The 20,367-nt window shown below is 41.1% G+C and overlaps 1 protein-coding gene across 15 annotated transcripts in view; it reads right to left on the reverse strand.

The window, feature by feature from the left end:
* MYCBP2 (MYC binding protein 2) overlaps positions 1-20,367 on the reverse strand; it is a 420,373-nt gene that overhangs the window by 179,229 nt on the left and 220,777 nt on the right. For all 15 annotated transcript variants that reach the window (XM_048852688.2, XM_048852718.2, XM_075129126.1 and 12 more), the window contains 4 exons: positions 20,075-20,175; positions 15,790-16,008; positions 9,403-9,628; positions 8,864-8,982 (listed from right to left, as the gene is read on the reverse strand). In XM_048852688.2, coding sequence (XP_048708645.1) covers positions 8,864-8,982; positions 9,403-9,628; positions 15,790-16,008; positions 20,075-20,175 — 665 coding nt within the window. The remainder of the gene's footprint in view (positions 1-8,863; positions 8,983-9,402; positions 9,629-15,789; positions 16,009-20,074; positions 20,176-20,367) is intronic.

Below are 20,367 nucleotides of genomic sequence, written 5' to 3' on the forward strand. Positions count from 1 at the left end.
CCTTTTTAAGTAGATCAGCAAGCCGAGACAGAAGCTGCTGCCAGTGAGCATCCTCTGTCCTGAGCTCTGTTGGCGTCCCCCCGCCGCTCTATAGAGATGGGGTAAGCGAGGGGCAGGAGTACACCCTGACATTAGCCCCCCTCTCCTCCTCCCCCTACACAGCAAGCAGGAGGCTCCTGGGAGCAGCTCCAAGGCAGAGGTAGGAGCAGCACATGGCAGTGGCGGGAGGGACAGCTGAACTGCCGGACAACTGATAGCCTGCTGGAGTGCTGCTGCACAGGGAACTTAGGGGAGCGGGGAGCTGATAGGGGGGCTGCTGGTCCACCCTGGTTCCAAGCCCCCCCACCCCCAGCTAGCTCCGATGGGCTGCTCTTTCTGCAAGCAGTGGACAAAGCAGGCGGCTGCCAAACAACGTTATGAGGGAGCATTGTGCAACTTTAAAAGAGCATGTTCTCTAATTGATCAGCAACGTCACAATGTTAACTGGGACGACTTTAAGTGAGGAGTTACTGTACCATTACTCAAAGGGCTTCCCCCTTTCTTATCCTACTGCCTCTGTCTGAGGGGACTCCAGATTCTCCTTCAACCCAGCTGCTGGTCCTCAGGAGAAGCCCCTTACAGCCTCTTCCCCGTATATTAGCCCTCAGGGAGGGTAAAAAGCTCTGGGGCTCTTCTCCCCATTGATGTTGTTGCTCTGCGGGTGGGTGGGAAATGAGAACCCTTCTTCCCCCTTGCTAGACTTTGTATGTGGAATGATCCCCTTGTTCCAGGCGTAGGAACAGAGTGTGGCCTCTCAACCTCCTTCTGCTCTGCTCCTGAGTGAGTCCCCAATTTCTTCCCTACGCTAGTTTCCCCAGATGCTAGGCTCCCTGTCCCCCCAGCTGCTCCTCTCCTAAGGTGGGAAGAAGCGTGTTGTTCCTCCTCTGTCAGAGGACAGGAGACTATTGTGCTCCATTTCAGTTTCTGCATTTCTCTATCTGTGGAACACAAGTGTCTGAGCTCATGTTTTAAACCTAAGAGTGCTGTCTCTCTTACAAAAATCAGACCCTTTGAACACAATGGAAGTGCTGAGTGCAATGCTACTTTAAGTTGGAGAGTGCTGTGAGTTGGCTCAGCACTTCTGAAAATTGGGTGCATGGGTTCTAATCTTGCACTCAGGAAGTTATTCATTCCACATACAGGAAAAGGAAACAAATTAGTGGGAACAGCTAACTAGAGGAGCTTCCAGGGTAGTGATTTCCTTCAGAGATAGACAATATACAAAGAAAGACCAAAATCTCTCTGCCCAAAGTGCCCTCCAATCTGGAATCTTGATTATGCCTCACCTTCCATAGATTCAGGCTAACTAATCTGTAACTAGAGAGTGTGTGTCTTGGACTTAGTCCTTATGCAACTTAGCCCAAGCGGACTCCAATTACAGATTCTGAAATGTTGAGTATACATGTAGACTGGCCACCCAATTGCTGCTTCACAGTATCATGTTCTCTTTCTGCCCATGTACTAGTCTTGCCACTAAAATAATTTGTGTTTATGTCTAGATGGCAAGGATACCCTTCTACTTTGTAGATTTTTTTTTAAAATTAGGTTATACTGCCATTCTGTTCTGCCCAAATAGGAGGTCTGTCTTTTGCATCATGAACAGCACAAAACTGAGTTTGATTTTCAAAAATCTTGGCATTTTAGGCAAATAGAACATAATGGTTCAAATTATATCTAAGGAATTCTATAGTGACTACTTGTTGATACCCTTATTTGCACTGAATAGCACCATACTCTGAGTATTCCCGTGAACTTCAATGGGAATGCTTGTTGAGTAAGTTTCTATTAAATGTGATCAAGGATATCAGAATCTTGCCCAATGAGAGAAAAGAGAAAAAACTAAGAGGAGATGAATACATTGACCCCTCTGAAAAATACAGCCAGATCCACTTTGTGCCCTGGCCAGCTTGACTAAGTCCCCAGGTTGTAAACAATCAGCTCCGCAGATCTGTGCAACACTCCAAAATCCCTGGCATTGGAAATTCCTGCAGGAAAAAGGTGTGGAGCTATGGACAGCTATGGATTGCTGGTTGAGTTAGAGCAGCATGAAAGATGCTCTAATTTACATTGAGGACAGGGAAGAAGGTGGCTAATAACTAAGGTTAAGATTCTGTCGGTTATTTTTAGCAAAATCAAGGACAGGTTACGGTCGATAAACAAAAATTCACAGAAGCCTTTGACCTGCCCTTGATTTTTACTAAAAAAAACCCGACAAAACAGGAAGGGAGGGATCCAGCACCCACTTCTGCTGCAGCTTTGGGGTCCCCCAGGTGCCTATGGTGGCTTGCAGATCTGGAGTCCCCGCTGCCCACAGTGGCTGAAAGTATCAGGGTCCCCCCCGTTGCAAGCAGCAGCTTGGAGTTGTGGGGTCCCCCCATCACACACAGTGGCTGGGAGCTCCAAGGGGTGCCCCTCCCCACAGATCAGAGCTCTGGAGGGCCACCCCACGCAGCTGGCAAGTCAAAATTGAGTAATTATCTGATGGTGGCTGGCACACACTAATTGCTGCCAGGTGGTCTTGTATATAACTGAGGGAGAGCCCAGTGATTTTGGCAGAATGTAGATAGTCCAAAGTAAGGGGAATATTTGCTGACTTGGGATTTGTGTTTCAGCTGCATGCAGACGGAAAAACTCTTCCACTCAGTTGAATAATGTTTTCTAGCGAACTCCTTTCTGCTGTTATTAAGGATGGTTTGTAAGGCTTCAGAGCAGCAATGTTCTAAGTCTGACGCCCATCCAAAAACCAAGCAATGAGATGAAGTGCTCCGGGGATGGGGTGATTGATACTGCATTTCTCCTGGGTTAAGAGATCAGGAAAGGACAGGATACAGATTGAAGGGTGAGGTGACACTAAACGGAGATTTGGGAAACAAATTTATTTGAGCCAAGTGGAGGCGAAGAGGATGACTCCTGCTGTGCCCTGTCCGGCTGAAATTTCCATAGGACTTGAGGTAGGAATTGTAAGAGAGGAAAGGCATAGTTCAGGTTTCCTGACCAGGTCAGAAGGATAGCATCGCCCTGAGAGTGTAGACCTAGAGCTCCCATATAACAGTAGATGTTGCATTTTCTGTTCATTTGGGGGGCAAACAGATTCCATGTGGGGTTCCCCATTGAGAGAAGATATGGTTCATTACCGAATCATGCAGCTCCCACTGATGATCAATAGCAAAATGCCTAATGGGGGTATCTGCCAACACATTCTGAGCTCCCAGAAGGTAAGCTGAGGACAGGGTGATTCAATTCATAATGCACAAATTCCATAGGGTGACTACTTCTATACACAAGAGAATGGATCTTGCCCCTCCTTGTTGAAAAGTTGGTTATGCTGTTTAACGTTATGAAGACATGATGGAACTGGTTAAACTGAAGAAAGGCATTGCAAGCCTATCAGACTGCACGAAATTCCAAAAGACTGATGTGCATCCTGGTTTCTCGGGGCGTCCAGGTGCATTGTGCTACGTCCGTCTGTGTGGCCCCTCCAGCTCAACAGGGAGGCATCTGTAATTACTGTATTACCAGTAAGGGAGGATAGTAAGGGAATGCCCACATGTAGTTGATGGGATTACATTACATGACAGATTACGTTACTTTGGAAGGAAGCGTCACTATGGTATTCATAGTGTGTTTGGTCAGCGAATGCACTGTTTGGAACCACACCTCTAGGCAACGTAAGAAGAGTCTGGCGAATGCAGTAACAAGTGCATGAATCCACATGTCCCAGAAGGAAAACAAGTTCTGAGTGGTACTTGAGGGTTGCATATAACCTGGTCTATCAGGTTGTTCATGGCATGAAACCTGTCCCTTGGTAGATAAGCTCTTGCTGTGACTGAGTCCAAATACACTTCATGAAGTCCATGGTCTGTATCAGAGTGAGGATATATTTTTAAAAGTTTACACTGGCTTCTAGAGAGAAAAGGAGCTGAAGTATTAATGAGGTCAATATGCAGGCCTCTTGAAACGTCCTGGCAACGAGAAGCCAGTTGGTGAAATAAGGGATGACAGTCAGACTTTTCTATCTGAAATGAGTTGCTATTACCAGGATGACTAGGTAAAGAGCTTGGGATCAGTGGCAAAGCCAAATGAGAGCATTCTGTACTGGAAGTGGCCCACCATGAAACCGAGAAACTGATTTTGGGGGGGATGAATGTCCACGTGAATGTACGTGTCCATCACAGAGGGAGCTGTAAATGGAAATGTCTTTTTACATGGGTGGGATCATGGAAGCAAGTGTGATTATATGAAATTTCAGCTTCCAAATAAAGCGGATGAGATTGCAGAGCTAGAGAATGGGTCTCTAACGCACTTTTTTTTGGGGTACTGGGAAGTGTATCAAGTAAAAGCCTTTCCCCTGGTGTTGGAGAGGTTTCCACTCTATTGCTCATCATTGGAGGAGCGACTCTACTTCCTGCCTAAGAATCCCCTCATGAGAATGGTCCCTGAAGAGGAATGGGGATGAGGTTTTTGGAGGAAGTAGGGAAGTAAACTATCGCATAGCCAGATTGGATGTCTAATACCCACCCACCTGTTATAGCACTCCAGTTGTAGAAACAGTGCGCTAAGTGACTGTCGAAGGATATGCGGGTATAGGGTAGTGGCAGCATAACTTACAGTGTGCAGTTCTTGAACTTCCATTATAGATGTATCAGGAAAATTTTAATAAGTGCACAAGAGAAACTTGAGCAAAACGCTCATAAGTAGGACCTAGCGGGTTTGTCAGGACAAAATTAAAGTTCTATGACAGCAGAGGCTCCCTAATGAGAGGAACCTAGAGAATGTAGGGGAGAGAAGTCCTTGTTCTTAACAGAACTGTGTTGAGCAGACATTACAATCATACATCAGAGTGGCACCTTTCCTGGATTACAAAACGATGATTTGAACTGTTCAAGACCAGAAACAGCCAGCTGACTAATGTGGACTATCTTCCACATTGTAAGGTGAGTATTTCTAGGTTGGATTCTAGGCAGAAGCCTCCCTTGTGGTTAAGACAGGACCTCTGGGCAGAAAGGCAGTGATTATGGTGGCTAAGACTCCAGTGCTAACAAGGTCACATTGAGATTATTAATATAATGTTTGCTCTATCGAAACTGATATTCCCTATGACCCTGGGTATCAGGGAAATGGGAGAGAAGGCATATAGAATAGTGTTGGATTGAGTCCTGCAGCATCACATCTAAGAGGGAGCTTTTCGTCCTGTATATTCTTCTGTGATAAACTTGGCATTTGGTAGTTTTGTTGGGCACAAAGATGTTTATTAGTGCATGGCCCCATTCGTCAAATAATGCTAAGGTCACCACTGATTTCAAGGACCACTTCTGTTGATCATTAGATGGCCTGCTGAGCAAATCTACCTCCATCTCAATCCACCCCTACAAGGTGAAATGCAATGATGTTTAGCTTTAGATGAAGCACAGCCATAGTTTTATTGCTTCCACAGATAAGAGCTGTGAATGCATGACTCCATGTTTATTGATATAGCACAAGGCTATAGTGTTGTCTGTAAGCAACTGTATTATATAATTCTGCAGGGATCTGCAACAGGCTTTGAGGGCCCACTGCACTGTTCTGAGCTCTAGCATGCTGATAGAGAATCTGGACTAAGGTGTTTCAACAATCATGTACTTAGAGGTCTTGGTACTGTGGACCCCAGGCCAGATTGGAGGTAACAGTGATGACTGTGATGGTAAGGTGATGGGCAATGAAGATTTCTCCTCCTCCCCAGAAGATCTTTTCCCTATTCTCCCACCAATGAAGCTATTGGAGTACTTGAGGTTGGATGGCCAGTTTCCTTTGAAGGCTGTGTACATTCACTGTATAGTGAATCACTGTGATAGAATGCACCCCTGTATTCACACTGTTCATACTACTGTAATCATCTTTGTACAAAATATGTCTTGTAAGGTATCATTTGAAAAAGAATAATTCACTGGTCAATAATATCATGATGAAATGTGTGTAGCATCACTGTATGTAAAGTTATAAATAAACTAAAAATAGGTCTCAAATGTGTTTTCCAGACAAATCTGGGGAGTGGGTAAATCAATTTCTCAAAGACAAAGGACAAGTTCACACCTCTAGCCAGGTGTCATCAAAGCTGATGTGTAATCAAGTGGCCGTTCTTTTGCATGGAAGGGGGGCAGAAACAAATAGATCTGCACCTTAGCAAACAACAGCATGGAACTTCTTTCACCACCATACTCCTTGCCTCCATCCTCACAGTGGGAATGAACTCTATCTAGGGGTAACCCTCAAGAAAATGTATTTCAAAGAGTGACTAACTATAATAGTGAGGGGAAAAAACATGAAAACTTAGATCTCCCTATCCATGTCTTGCTCTTTCACCTAAGACAACAAAAGAAACCAGGCCATTTGATTTTGGGAGAAATCTGGACCTGAAATTTGGTCAGCTATGTTGCTGGGAGCATGTGGTAAGAATTTTATCTTGAACCAAGTCAAGCTGGTTAAGTCCTAGGAAGCATCTGACTTATTTCTCTAGTCATTTCTGACTTTAATGCCTTATACTTGTACTCACTTAAACTCTATCTCCTTGTAGTTAAATAAACTTGTTTTATTCTTAATCAAAACTAATCCAGTGTTGTGAACTGCATGGGTACTCCTTTTCAAGTACCAGACTATTCATATCGATCCCCTTAGAGGGGCAATGGACCTAATATATTTGGACTGTCCAGGAGAGGGCTGGACAGTGCAGAACACACATTTGTGGTGGGGGGGGGGGAGGGGGACAGGGAATTTGGGAGTGGGATTGTGTTGGAGTCACCCTGCAATTAGCAACCAAAGGCTGCTGGAAGCCAAAGTGTCTCTGATGTTCGGTCACAGGCTGCTGGGCTCAGAGTTGCTGGGCCACGGCTCTGGCTATACACAGATACTCAGGGTGTAACCTGCATGCTGGATGACTGTTTGTGAGTTGCCTTGGTGGAAGCTACAGCAGCAAAGCACTGTGACGCACCCAGGTTTGCAGGGCAGCAGTGAGACAGCCCCTCACTGGTCTGGACTGCACCTGGAATATCGTACTCACCATCCAGTACTGCAAGGTTTTCATATTCAGAAAAGCAAAGGGTGTGATGATGTAGGTCCAATGAAGCTATCAAGCCTACCAGTCTTCAGAAAAATTGTGAGGTCTGAACTGGTTGTTCCCTGAATTGTGAGGGAGTCTCAAGTTTGGAAGAATCTTCTCTCTGGAACAAAGGCTCTGGGCTCAGTGGAGTCCATGAATGTGACATTGAAGGTGATGAGTTCTGCAGGATGTACTGTGATTGTCAAACAAGAGGTGCACCTCTTAAAGCCCTTACAAGGAGTAAGGTCCAAAGGCTCCTAAGACAAGGGAAGGGCTATTTTCTTTAAACTATCCTATGCTACTCTGGCCTAAATATTTACAGTAAGGTCTTTAACTAGGCCGAGGGGGAAAGTCCTGAAGTCACAAAGGAATTCTGTTCATTCTCTGTGGCAGCAAAGAAACTGAGGTGGTTGGGAGGTGGGGGAGCTCCCTTAAGAGTGTGGTGATGTCAACATTACACAAGAACAATTGTGCTCCCTTACCCCACAAAAAATTGCTTTTCAAGGCAGTTCAATGCATACCAGGGACAACATATGAGAGAAAGAATTCAGAGGCCCTCAAAGAAGAATAGTTTCTTACATGAAAGAATAACTTGAACTCGAGGGGGGAAAAATAAACATGGGGAAATAGTTTTACAAACAATTTTACTGTTCCTCACATGTTCTTGTCAACTGCTGGAAATGGCCCATCTTGATTATCATTACAAAAGGTCTTTTTTCTCTCCTGCTGGTAATAGCTCACCTTAACTGATCACTCTCGTTATAGTGTGTATGGTAACACCCATTGTTTCATGTTCTCTGTGTATATAAAATCGTCCTACTCTATTTTCCACTGTATGCATCCGATGAAGTGGGTTTTAGCCCATGAAAGCTTATGCTCAAATAAATTTGTTAGTCTCTAAGGTGCCACAAGTACTCCAGTTCTTTTTTCAGAGATTTAAAGTATCTGTAATTACACTAAGATAAAATTTTATAAGGAATATTAATCTTCATTCTTCATAACATCAGACAACACCTAGTGTTTAAAAGAAACTTCTCTCAATAAGCATCTTACTGCATTATTTTCTATTTTAGGGGTTTGTATACTATCTTCTGAAGGGTCTGGACCAATGATGGAAAAAGAATAGAAGACTCTGTTCCTACAATGACCTATGCTAATAAAATGTACTTGCAGATTAATAAATTATTATAGAGCATTCCTAGATTTTGAATATCTCAGCATAATGGAATCGGGGCATATGTCTTGGATAGAATTACAGGAGATACAGAGTAGTTTTGATGCAATTAATATATATTTTTAATCAATAATAGAATTTTATAATGCTTTACATATCCATAGACTGTTCCAACTGTTAAAGTTTGAGAACCCTTGTACAGTAGGATAATGCACATGCAGCTGCACAAAAAGGCATGAAACAATGAATCTCCATACAACTACAGTTCAAAAGATATAGAATCATAGAATATCAGAGTTGGAAGGGACCTCACGAGGTCATCTAGTCCAACCCCCTGCTCAAAGCAGGACCAATCCCCAATTTTTGCCCCAGACCCCTAAATGGCCCCCTCAAGGATTGAACTCACAACCCTGGGTTTAGCAGGCCAAAGCTCAAACCACATATGTTGAGACCATTTTAAAATATCATTTTGCTAACATGTTGGCAAAAATGTGACTAGGAAAGGGCTGTATAAAATAATCTGCCTTTAGAAAAGCACATTTATTTGGTGTAATTTTAGTAGCTTCACTTATTCTCACCTCATCAGATCCTGGACTAAATTCATATCCAATTGCAAAACACTTGAAGCCATAGAAACAGGCCTTTTCATCTTTCACGTAGTCTGATGCAGTCTCCAGTGAAAAGAGTGCTTCGTTTCCTAACAGGAAACAATTCAATTAACATAAAATAAATCTATGTGAATTCCTCCTTTTTCACCCACTTTTGTATCACAAAAATAAATATGAAAGTTAGCCTTTAAACATAACTGGTAGAACAAACACTTGAACAATCTACATATCTATACCACATAGAAGAAAGCAAATAATTACTCCATGATATCCAACCAATTGCTATAACTGGCCCACCTTTCCACTCATCCTGGCTTCTCCTCAGCTTTATATTCTAAAAACTAAACTGGATAATTCAGTCTCATTATTTAAGATAGTCAAAATTAGACTTTTGATGACTAAGTAAAGTTTATTTCTCTGGAAATTACTGTAATTTAAGTTCACTTTTGTTAATTATACTCCCAAACCCTCCATTTTATTGAAACAGGCAATTTATAAACTCTTTTTACCTGGCAACACTAAAACCATGGTAGGCCATCCAGATGTGCCTGAAAATTTCTTTAATTCAATCCATGAATTAAGATTTTCATGAACAGAAGTTTGCTTTTGTCCAAATCCTGAGTTCTGGAGAATTCTGACAGGAATTAGCAAGCGAAGGACATCCTCTGATTGAGCTGTGCCACACTGAGCATCAAACTCTATTGTCATCCACCTGACGCATTCTGGGAAAGTCACCTAAAACAAATATTAGTCAGAAAACAAACACAAAAATCATTGTACAACTTCTCATTAATTTTGGTTTAAGTATCTTACTTTAAACTTAAAATTTTAAAATGGTCAAGTACTGAAAGATAAAGGAAAGTTACTTATCTCTTGATGATTTTGTTCTAGGTAAATACAATACTAGAACGTGGACAACATCTAAAGGGTGCAGTCTCCTACACCTTTTGATCAACTTTTTTTTGGTGGGGGGGGAGAGGAGAGACGGGCAAATTAATGTATTGGATCAAATGAAAATTTGAGTTTCAGAGAAACTTAGACCACTTAATTATCTCTGAGAAAGACCAAATAAGGAGGACCAGCTATAAGGTTTGGAAGTTGACCCACTCATGACAAGGCAATTGTCACAAGAAAAGCCATCTTCAGAGAAAGATGATTAACAAATGTGTGGTCATAATTGTTCAATCGGCTCTGCATTGGAACCTAAGGATGATACTAAGGTCCAAGGACAGGGCTGGTCCTCAGATTGTAGGAAATACCTGAAGGAGTCCTCAAAGAAACACGATCATGGGATGAGGAGAAAAAAACATGACCCTGAGTCAGTTGATGATGAGCAGAAATGGATGCCAAACAAACACAGAGAATATATAGATAATCCAGATATTTTCAAAGATAGTCAATATTCAAGAATATGAGGGATCTCTGTCTTTGATAGGGAGAGGTTAGGCTAGGCTAACCACTAGAAAAGCACTTCCATTTTGCAGAACAAACAAACCTACTAGGATCTTTTCTACTCTGAATCAAGATATTCTGCACATCCATACAGCAAGTTTTCTCCATATCTTTTAACTAGAGAGCTTCCAGGCCATGAGACAGAGAGAGGCAAGATCTGGATGAAATGTGCTTCAGTTGTTCTGACTGACCAAGTCTGGCAAAAGAGGAAATGATATTTGGATAAAGTCTGAAGATTTGGAAATGAATACTGCCTTGGCCAGGCTGGAGATAGGAGAATGACTAATGCAGAATCCTGACTGGTTTTCCTCAAATCGCAAGGTCTTAATGGGATTACAGAATAGGCATAATAGAGACTGTCATTCCATGGAATCAGAAAAGCATCCGCCTTCAAACCAGGGCTCAAACTCTTCTAGAGCAGAAACTTGCATTTCTTATTTCCTCTGATTGTAAACAAATCTGCATGGGGAAGCCCCAATGCCTGAATACTGACTTGATGACAGAGTCTTCTATCAACCACTTGAGGTCCTGTATGAAGTGGTTCTTTGTGCAAGTGTCTGCTCAGATGATCTGCCAATATGTCATGAAGACCTATCAGATTAATTTCTGATTATCCAGTGGTGGATACACCAATTCCACAGCACAATAGTTTCTCTGCATAAGGGATTAGATCTGGCACCTCCTTGCTTGTTGATATAGAACACTGAAGTGGTATTGACCATCACTCTTTGGATGTTTTGGGCCTTGATGTGAGTCAGAAAAGCCATACAAGCCAGACGTACTGCTCTGAGCTCTAGGATGTTGCTATGCAGACAAGCCTCCTCTTTGGACTGCCAACCTTATACTGTGAGGACATTCAAATGCTCTCCCCATCTGATCATCAAGGCATGGGTCACTCTATACTTTACAGGAAATGGCAGGGAGAAAGGAACACCCTGACATACTTGCTGAACGTCCTTCCACCAGTTTGGATCTGCATGTCTAAGCTGTGCAACCTGAAATGATAAAAAGACTTCAGCTATCCTCGGATGACAACTTAGATGAAGCTGGGACAGGGAATCACAAACGTCCATAAGGCTATATGGCCTAGCAAATGCAGATGTGTCCTCAGGGTCATCTCAGGAGTGTGCTGGGGCTGGGTGATTGTAGACACTTGTTGAATCTGGTTTGAGGCAGACACACCTCCACCATAAAGAAGTCTATGAGAGCTACAATAGATTCTATTTTCTGTGTAGAAATTAAATGTTATTTGTTTTGTTTATTTTTAGTCCCAACCTCAACAACAGGTACAGTATACATTGATTGTTACCTGCTGAGGAGATTTTCCATGAGCTAGCCAATTCAGAGGTGGGCTGCTGTTACTGCTATACAGATGTTGATAATCCAAAATGGAACACTTTGTATTGCTAATGTGAGTTACCAACTACAAAACAGAGATATTGCCTTTGTGCTTGCTGAATGGGAATATAGATCATGTAGATCGAGAGCTGGATTTTGAGGTATGAAAGAAAGACACATTACTATACCCATATATCAACAATCTTGTTTGATGATGAGGTAATTCACCAATGGCCTGAAACATCTGTATAAAACATATGGACAGACCGTTATTGCTGTTGATAGTCTGTAGGTGGCTGCTGCAGGGATGGAGGTCTGACTTGTGATACTTCAGGTAGATTACTGTCTTCTAGAGTGCTAAACAGACCACAGTGCCCAATAAGGCCAGGAGGAAGATATATAGGGATAAAGAGTAGGAGGCGGATGTAGCAGGCAGGGGGTCCTTCCCTAAGCTACCCTGACCCCCATCCTTGGGATGCCTGTCTGAAATATATGGGTCATAAAAAAGGGACCGTTGGAGGGTGGAACCACCCCCACTTTTGTCCACAGCAGAAAAGAGAAAGGAGTGATCTCCCTCAAATGGAGCAGCAGACTTGATGGGGATCTGAGAATTATGTTGTGCTGGGAGCCTTTTAGATGGTGCTGGAGATAAACCCAATATGGACAAAGAAAGCAAGAGGACAGAGTCAAATCTCTGATATAAAAAACATCAGTACCAATTGCATCAGTGCCAAAACAAAAGCTGAAAGGGTCAGTACCAAATTCAACAGTGCCTATATAGTTGATACCAAAACTACTGGTGCTGAAGTGTAAGTGATGCCTACTAGTATGAGAAGGCCCTGGGGTGGTACCAAGGCAGTGAGCAACAGTTAAGTCCTTTTGGGCACTATGACTCAGCCGTGAAGTGTCTTTATTAGCAGAAACAGAGAGATTTGTCCCGTTTTTTTTGTACTCCCAAAAAACTTTTAGTGGGAGACCCACTCGTATGCTCCTTAGAGAAGTTGAGCAGGGGTTTACCTCTCTCAACATGTGAGGAAGGAGCAGCCATGGAAGCTGCAAGAAAATGCCTCACAGGGACAGAGATAGTCCTGCAAGATGAGGACGTAATAGAAGCATTCTAACTGAAGATTACTCCAAACCAGATGGATCCTGCCTCTCTGGACCAGAGGCAGGTCTCATGAATTTATCCAGGAGATAAGTTTTAAATCTTGCCTCCTTGGATTCAGCAGTTCATTACTAGTACATTACAAAGTACATTTGTCTTTAATGTGCTCGTCCCATGGCAAAATAAGCATGTAGAATGTCTATGGTTGGGGGTAGAGCTGCCTCATACAATGAACAATATTTAAAGCCAAGAGATTTTTGACCATCTCTAAGGCTGACTCCTGGTACTGGCTGAATGAAAAGAACTTGCCTGAACTAAATCCTACACTAAGACACAATAAGATTCCTGTCAACTGTCTTAAACTACATTAAAACTATCCTATCCTAAGGACAGCTATTTACAATAAATTGGGAAAAGTGGAAGCAGAAGTACAAGAGACCAAAAACTGCTAAGTCAGCGCCGTGTCTCAGCCACAGGCAGTGAAAAGGAAATGAGAGTTGGCTGGTTGTGCCACCCCCTTTATGTTCCTGGGGGGAGAGAGGGTGCTAAAAGGCATGAAAGGAACAGGCATGGCCCAACGGACACCACTGGCTAACATATTCCAATCTCTGGCACATGCGCACCAGAAATGACACACACATAGATAAGTACTCAAAAAAACACAGGTTATTTTTATCTAAAACAATTGAAGCAAATGACTGACTTCTGGGGACTGTGGGAAACTAGTCTGCAATTTCGGTTCTCCTTATTAGATTCCAATCATCCTTGAAAAGAAATCCAAAAGAAGGAGGCACGAGAACAATCTTTTGTACACAGATTCATCTTAGCTGCCCATTTTCCAGACCATTTCCCCCTTCTTTTTGCATTGCTCTAATGGCTCCCCCATTCTCAACCAAATCAAGCATAAGTTTCTTGTCATCATTTTAAGTCCCTCTGCCACTTATTCCTGCTTTACCATGCAATATTCCATACAATAACCACAGAGTTATGATTAATGGATTTAATGTTTTTTGTCTCAGAGTAATCTCTTTAAAAATCAGGCTAATCTTTACTTTATGTGATTGCCTTACCTACAGTTTACTTCATGTGAATGCCTTACCTATGCAATTCCATGCCTTGTTCTTTGGACTTCTTTTCATCTTAACCTTAAAGTCCAAATTTCTCGGGTTTGTAATGTTTGTTTTGGGATAATTACAATATCCACAATGTTTTTTTCCCCTTAAAACTACTGATCAGCACGGTCAATATTAAATGGTTTAAATGGTTTTCGTCCAGGATTTATTTTTCAATTATCAGTTTCATATATAAACACTAAACAAGAGATCCAAAGAGAATGCCACCAGAGTTGAACATATATAGTATCAATCTTAGATAACTTTTTGAGTATTAACTTTTAAGGACAGATTCAGTGGTATGCTTTGGCTGTTTTGTGCTCTGCTAAAACAGTACAAAGTAACTGAAGCATACTGGTGAATCAGACCCTTAGTATGTCAGCATGTAGCTACAGAACTTCAAGACAAGCGAGAGCTGAGGACCTAGTATTCTACCAAGGAACTCTTTACACATATGTACAGAATTCCTCATCACTGAGTCATTTCAATCAACAGAATTAAACATGCAAATTAACTGGAGAGGAAAGCTGATGATTAGGTTGATCTTAAATGGGGCTGTTGTAACATTAGAGGTAACTCAACCAATAATAACAATTACTAATAAGTTAGTTTAATTTCGGTATCATTTCCTGAAATGTAACCTAATAAATCATCTATTGGCAATGTTTGAAGGAGTATGCTAAAATGTTATTGAGATCATCGGAGACAAAAAAGATCTGACAGTGTGATAAGTTTCTTAAATGAACCCTTTTATATTAATTTTAACTCATACTAATTAAGAGATTTCTTTGTATGTTGTCTGGAACTTCGGGGGTTCCATGTATGGAGAAAATATTACAGGGTCAGAAACTCAACTCCTTTAGGAAGCCCAGAGAGGTTAAAGCTCAGGTGATTATTTCTATTTTCTGCATCAGCTGCCTTGCTCTCTAAATAGAGCTCCTTATTTTCAAGAGCAGCAGATATGAATGAATTGCAGCTTGTATTGATTCAGTACTTGCAACCTTCTGCTTCACAGTTTTGACTTTACTATAAAACGCATCAATTCTACAAATGAATATGATTTATTGAAAACTACAGACAGGACTTAACCTCTTGAGAATTCTGCATCCTAAATGGTGGTCAGATTCGAGGCGACTTCATGAATAATTTCAACTGCCAGATCTCCTGGCCAACAAAACAAACTGGTGGTGCTACAGCATCGGGGGTCTCCCCTTGCCTAGAGCTAACTATACTTACACGCAAAGCTCTGATATCAGATTTCATAAAAGTACATTTTAGCACTCAATAAGAATGTTGGGGATACGCATTTGGACTATCTTTCTCTATGAGAACAAACTTGTGGGGTATTATTTGTTAGGTTCATGAATAGGCAGGAGTTTGCCAGGAGCTCACAAGGAAGGTGCTCAGTCAAAGCACAGCATTACACAACTATCTAGCGTTGTTCCTTTAAACTTTGAAAACGTGACATATATTAAACTATCCTTTGTTTATTTTGATTCATAACAAGAAATAAAACTTTACACTGTTAAAGAAACCATCCAAAAAGACCATCACTGCTGAACAGAAAATAAATCAGATAGTATGTTACAACAGTGAAAACATCAGGAAACTGAGTTATAGCAACTGTTAAAAATGCGTATACAAAATGAGAATTTAACTAAAAGACTTAGGTTATGAACAGCTTTGCATCAGTTGCCTCAGAACAAGTACATAACTCATTATAGCATGAGATTCATATATATAAAATCAAACAACAGTGCAAACGCTGTATACTCACAGCATAAAGACAAACTAGGTAACAACTTTAGAGATGTTCTTAAAAATCTATGCATAATTTGAATTTATGATATGTATTAAAAATTGCATACAGACACAGAAATGGTCCTTACCTTATAGTGGGTAACACAAGCTGGTTTATAAGGGTGTTCACTTTCTATGACAGCATAGTGATTAGAGGTAGTACCAGCTGAGAGCCCTTGTTCAGGTTGGTTTCCTGTGGTGCTGTCTGTAGACTGATTGGGATTAAAGGAAGGAGGGGCATACTTCTGATTCAAAACAGCTACAGAGGGAAGTAACTGCTGTACTAGGCCAAAGACTTCAACAGCAACCTGCAGTATGACACAGTAGAAGATAACATATTATATGATATTGGGAAGAAAAAAGTCAAAAAGCCTATAGTTCTCTATAGTACTTGTTTTGAATAGTCTCAACATTAACACTATCAATGTTCAGTCATGTAATTTGGTTTACTTTAAAAAAAAACAAACAAAAACCACACCCTCCTCCCCTTCATGCTTTGGCCACCATTCCAGAGGACATGCTTCCATGCTGATGATGGGCTCTGCTTGATAATGATCCCAAAGCATGCAGACAGATGCACATTCATTTTCATCATCGAGTCAGATGCCACCAACAGAAGGTTGATTTTCTTTTTTGGTGGTTCAGGTTCTGTAGTTTCTGCATCAGTGTTGCTCTTTTACGACTTCTGACAGCATGTTCCACACCTCATCCCACTCAGATTTTAGAAGGCACTTCAGATTCTTAAACCTTGGGTCAAGTGCTGTAGCCTCCTTTAGAAATCGCACATTGGTACCTTCTTTGCATTTTGTCAAATCTGTGGTGAAAGTGTTCTTAAATTGATTCACATGTACTGTGGGTCATCATCCGAGACAGCCATAACACGAAATACATGGTAGAATGCGGGCAAAACCACAGAGCAGGAGACATACAATTCTCTCCCAAGCAGTTCAGTCACAAATTTAATTAATGCATTATTTTTTTAATGAGCAGCATCAGCATGGAAGCATGTCTTCTGGAATGGTGGCCAAAGCATGAAGGGGCACACAAATGTTTAGCATATCTGGCACATAGTTACCTTGCAACACGGGCTACAAGAGTGCCATGCAAACACCTGTTCTCACTTTCAGATGACACTATAAATCAGAAGCAGGCATTATTACATTATCTCCCATAAATGTAAACTAATTGGTTTGTCTTAGCGATTGGCTGAACAAGAAGTAGGACTGAGTGGACTTGTAGGCGCTAAAGTTTTACATTGCTTTGTTTTTGAGTACAGTTTGTAAAAAAAAAATCCACATTTCTTATATTGCACTTTCACTATAAAGAGATCGCACAACAGTACTTGTATGAGGTGATTTGAAAAATACTATTTCTTTTATCTTTTTTACAGTGCAAATATTTGTAATAAAAATGATAATATAAAGTGAGCACTGTACACTTTGTACTCTGTTGTAATTGAAATCAATATATTTGAAAATGTAGAAAAACATCCAAAAATATTTATAATAAATTTCAATTGGTATTCTATTATTAACAGCGTGATTAACCACAAATAATTTTTAATCGAGTTAATTTGTTTTGAGTTAATCGTTTATGTTAACTGCGATTAATTGACAGCCCTATAAAATAAGACACTGAATAAATAGTAAATAAAAGTTTAGTTACTACATAAATGCTGTATTTTCCCCATGATCCCTATGCAAACCTCCTACAGAAATTAACTATTGTGAATTTAGGGGCATAAAAAGTCTTGAATTTGTATCCCTGCCATTGAGCATAATTAAACATGAAATATGTCCCTCTCCTCCAACTCGGTTTAACATATCTATAAACAATGTAAAATTAACTTTAAACCTATGTTTCTAGATTTTAAGCCCACTTCAGAGAAGGGCCATCCACATCTGCCACTGACCTTCCGAACTATAGCGCAATGTCCATTCACAGCAATATGCAGATGATCAATCATCAACATAGGCCACAAAACTTACCAAACTGGGGAAGAACCCTCCCCCCTCAAATGGATGAATAGAGAATCACCCTCACATATGAATTTTCTAAAGAGGGGCACAGATTTCACCAAGCCAGAAACAAAGTTATTTTCACACGAAAAAAACGGGAAAGTTTCTCTTTAAAACAAAGAAATCCCATTTCAAGATCCAGAATCACAGCAATGTTAACATTTTAAAGCAAACAATTAAATCCCATGAGGCTATTGCTTAATTTGTGAATGATAAAATATCAAATTCTATCAATAAGCCTCATTTTTGTTACTTTGGGGTGACCAATGGACTGCAGAAGATGGAAAGCGTCCATCTTAAAGAATCTTTTGCTATTTTTTGGTAAAATTAGTTTTGAGGCTCCAAGTTACAGCCATGTGGACTGAAGATGTTATAACAGCAGAAATTAAAAAGAGTATTCAAGTAGTCAGGGCCTGATGAAATTTATCATAGGGTACTTAAAGAACTAGCTGAGACAATCTTGGAACCATTAGCAATTATCTTTGAGAACTCATGGAGGACAGTTACGGTCTGTCCCAGAGAACTGGAGAAAGGCAAACATAGTACCTATTTTTAAAAAGGGGGAACAAAGAGGACCTGGAGAATTACAGACCAGTCAGTCTATCTTCCAACACCTGGAAAGACTGTTTATTAATTATTAAACAATCCATTTGTAAGCACCTAGAGCAGGGGTTCTCAAACTTCACTGCACTGTGACCTCCTTTGGACAATAAAAATTACTACACGACCCCAGGAGTGGGGACTGAAGCCTGAGCCAGCCCAAGCCACCCTGTGGAAGGGGAGCCAAAGCTAAAGCCCAAGGGCTTCAGCCCCAGCCAGGGGACCTGTAACCTGAGTCCCGATGCCGAGGGCTGAAGCCCTCGGGCTTTGCTCCCGGGCCACAGAAAGTCTAAGCCAGCTCTGGGGACCCTATTAAAATGGGGTCGCAACCCACAGTTTGAGAACCGCTGACCTAGAGCATAATGCCCCTGCTCTCCTGCTGGTAATAGCTCATCTTAAGTGATCGCTCTCCTTACAGTGTGTATGATAAACACCCATTTTTTCATGTTCTGTGTGTATATAAATCTCCTTACTGTATTTTCCACTGAATGCATCCGATGAAGTGAGCTGTAGCTCACGAAAGCTTATGCTCAAATAAATTGGTTAGTCTCTAAGGTGCCACAAGTACTCCTTTTCTTTTTACGAATACAAACTAACACGGCTGCTATTCTGAAACCTGCTATAAGGAATAGTGAACAGGGATTTGTCAAGAACAAATCATGCCAAACCAATCATAACTTCTTTCTTTGACAGGGTTACTGGCCTAGTTGACTAAAAGAAGCAATAGACGTGATATATCTTGATTTCAGTAAGGCTTTTGACATAGTCCCACATAACACTCTCATAAGCAAACTAGGGAAATGCGGTCTAGATGAAATTACTATAAGGTGCATGCAGAACTGGGTGAACTATCGTAGTCAGAGAGTAGTTATCAATTGTTCACTGTGTAGTAACCATGACAGAAGCACTAGCACCTGCTGCAGGTTTGAGTTATTGACATGCTATTAGGGCCTGCAGCTGTGATGCAGCAGCATGGAATGCTGACCTGGGAAGGGAACAGTTCATTGGAGAGTAGCTCAAGCTGGGGAAGGGGCCTTGTTGACTTCAGAAGGGGAGGCAGTTGGAAAATGCTGTTAGAAAAGAAGGAGAAGACAACGACGAATCTAAATGCTGAGTTAGTGAATGAACTAGGGTTGGGGTACAAAGTGAGGTTAAAAAAGCTGGACATGTTTAATTTTGAGACTGAGGGGGACCCTGAAGGTAGGACAAGAAGTAATGGGCCTAATCTGCAGCAAGGGAGATTTAGGGTAGATATGAGGAAAACCTTTCTAACTATAAGGATAGTTAAGTTCTGGAATAAGCTTCCAAGGGAAGCTGTGGAATCCCCATCATGGAGGTTTTTAAGAACAGGATGAACAAACACTTGTCAGAGATGGTCTAGGTTTATTTAGTTGGTCCTGCCTCAGCACAGGGGGCTGGATTTACTGACTTCTTGAGGTCCCTTCCAGCACTACATTTCTATGAATCTATGAAAAAGTGGCTACGAAAACATTGCTATAAATTGGTCTTTTAGATCATAAGTAATATTCTGAGACAACAGTAGAGAAAGGTAAGGGTAGAGAAAGTGCCTACAGGCAATTCTTGTTACCATGGCTGAAAAACCCTAATACTTCTGAGGCAGCCTTTAATGTGTCAAGTGTTCTAAGGTGAATCAGGAATTCACAAGTATACACAAACACAAAAGTGCCTTTCAGACCACAGCCATCTCTTATACAGCATTTTAAAAATCATCTGTACAGGCTACTGAAGAACATACCTTGGGAATAGCTGCAGCTACTGGTCCTATGTAGGCTATTATAAGGGGAAGCAGCATTGAAAACAGACTGGAAGAGCTGAGCAATTCTGGAATGTCTTCAGCTAAACAAAGATAATTACAATACTTAGATATCATTCTTTATAATGAATGTATTATAGCTCTGACAAAATTAAATTCTTCTGTTTTGCCAACTGTATAGTAATGGTTTATAGAGTAAAAACTTATGTTTACACCAATGCATTTTCAGTATAAATTATTTTCATCATAAAGCACACCCTGTTTCAGAGTCAACT

Source organism: Caretta caretta, chromosome 1 (assembly GCF_965140235.1).
Source record: "Caretta caretta isolate rCarCar2 chromosome 1, rCarCar1.hap1, whole genome shotgun sequence".
Taxonomy (NCBI): domain Eukaryota; kingdom Metazoa; phylum Chordata; order Testudines; family Cheloniidae; genus Caretta; species Caretta caretta.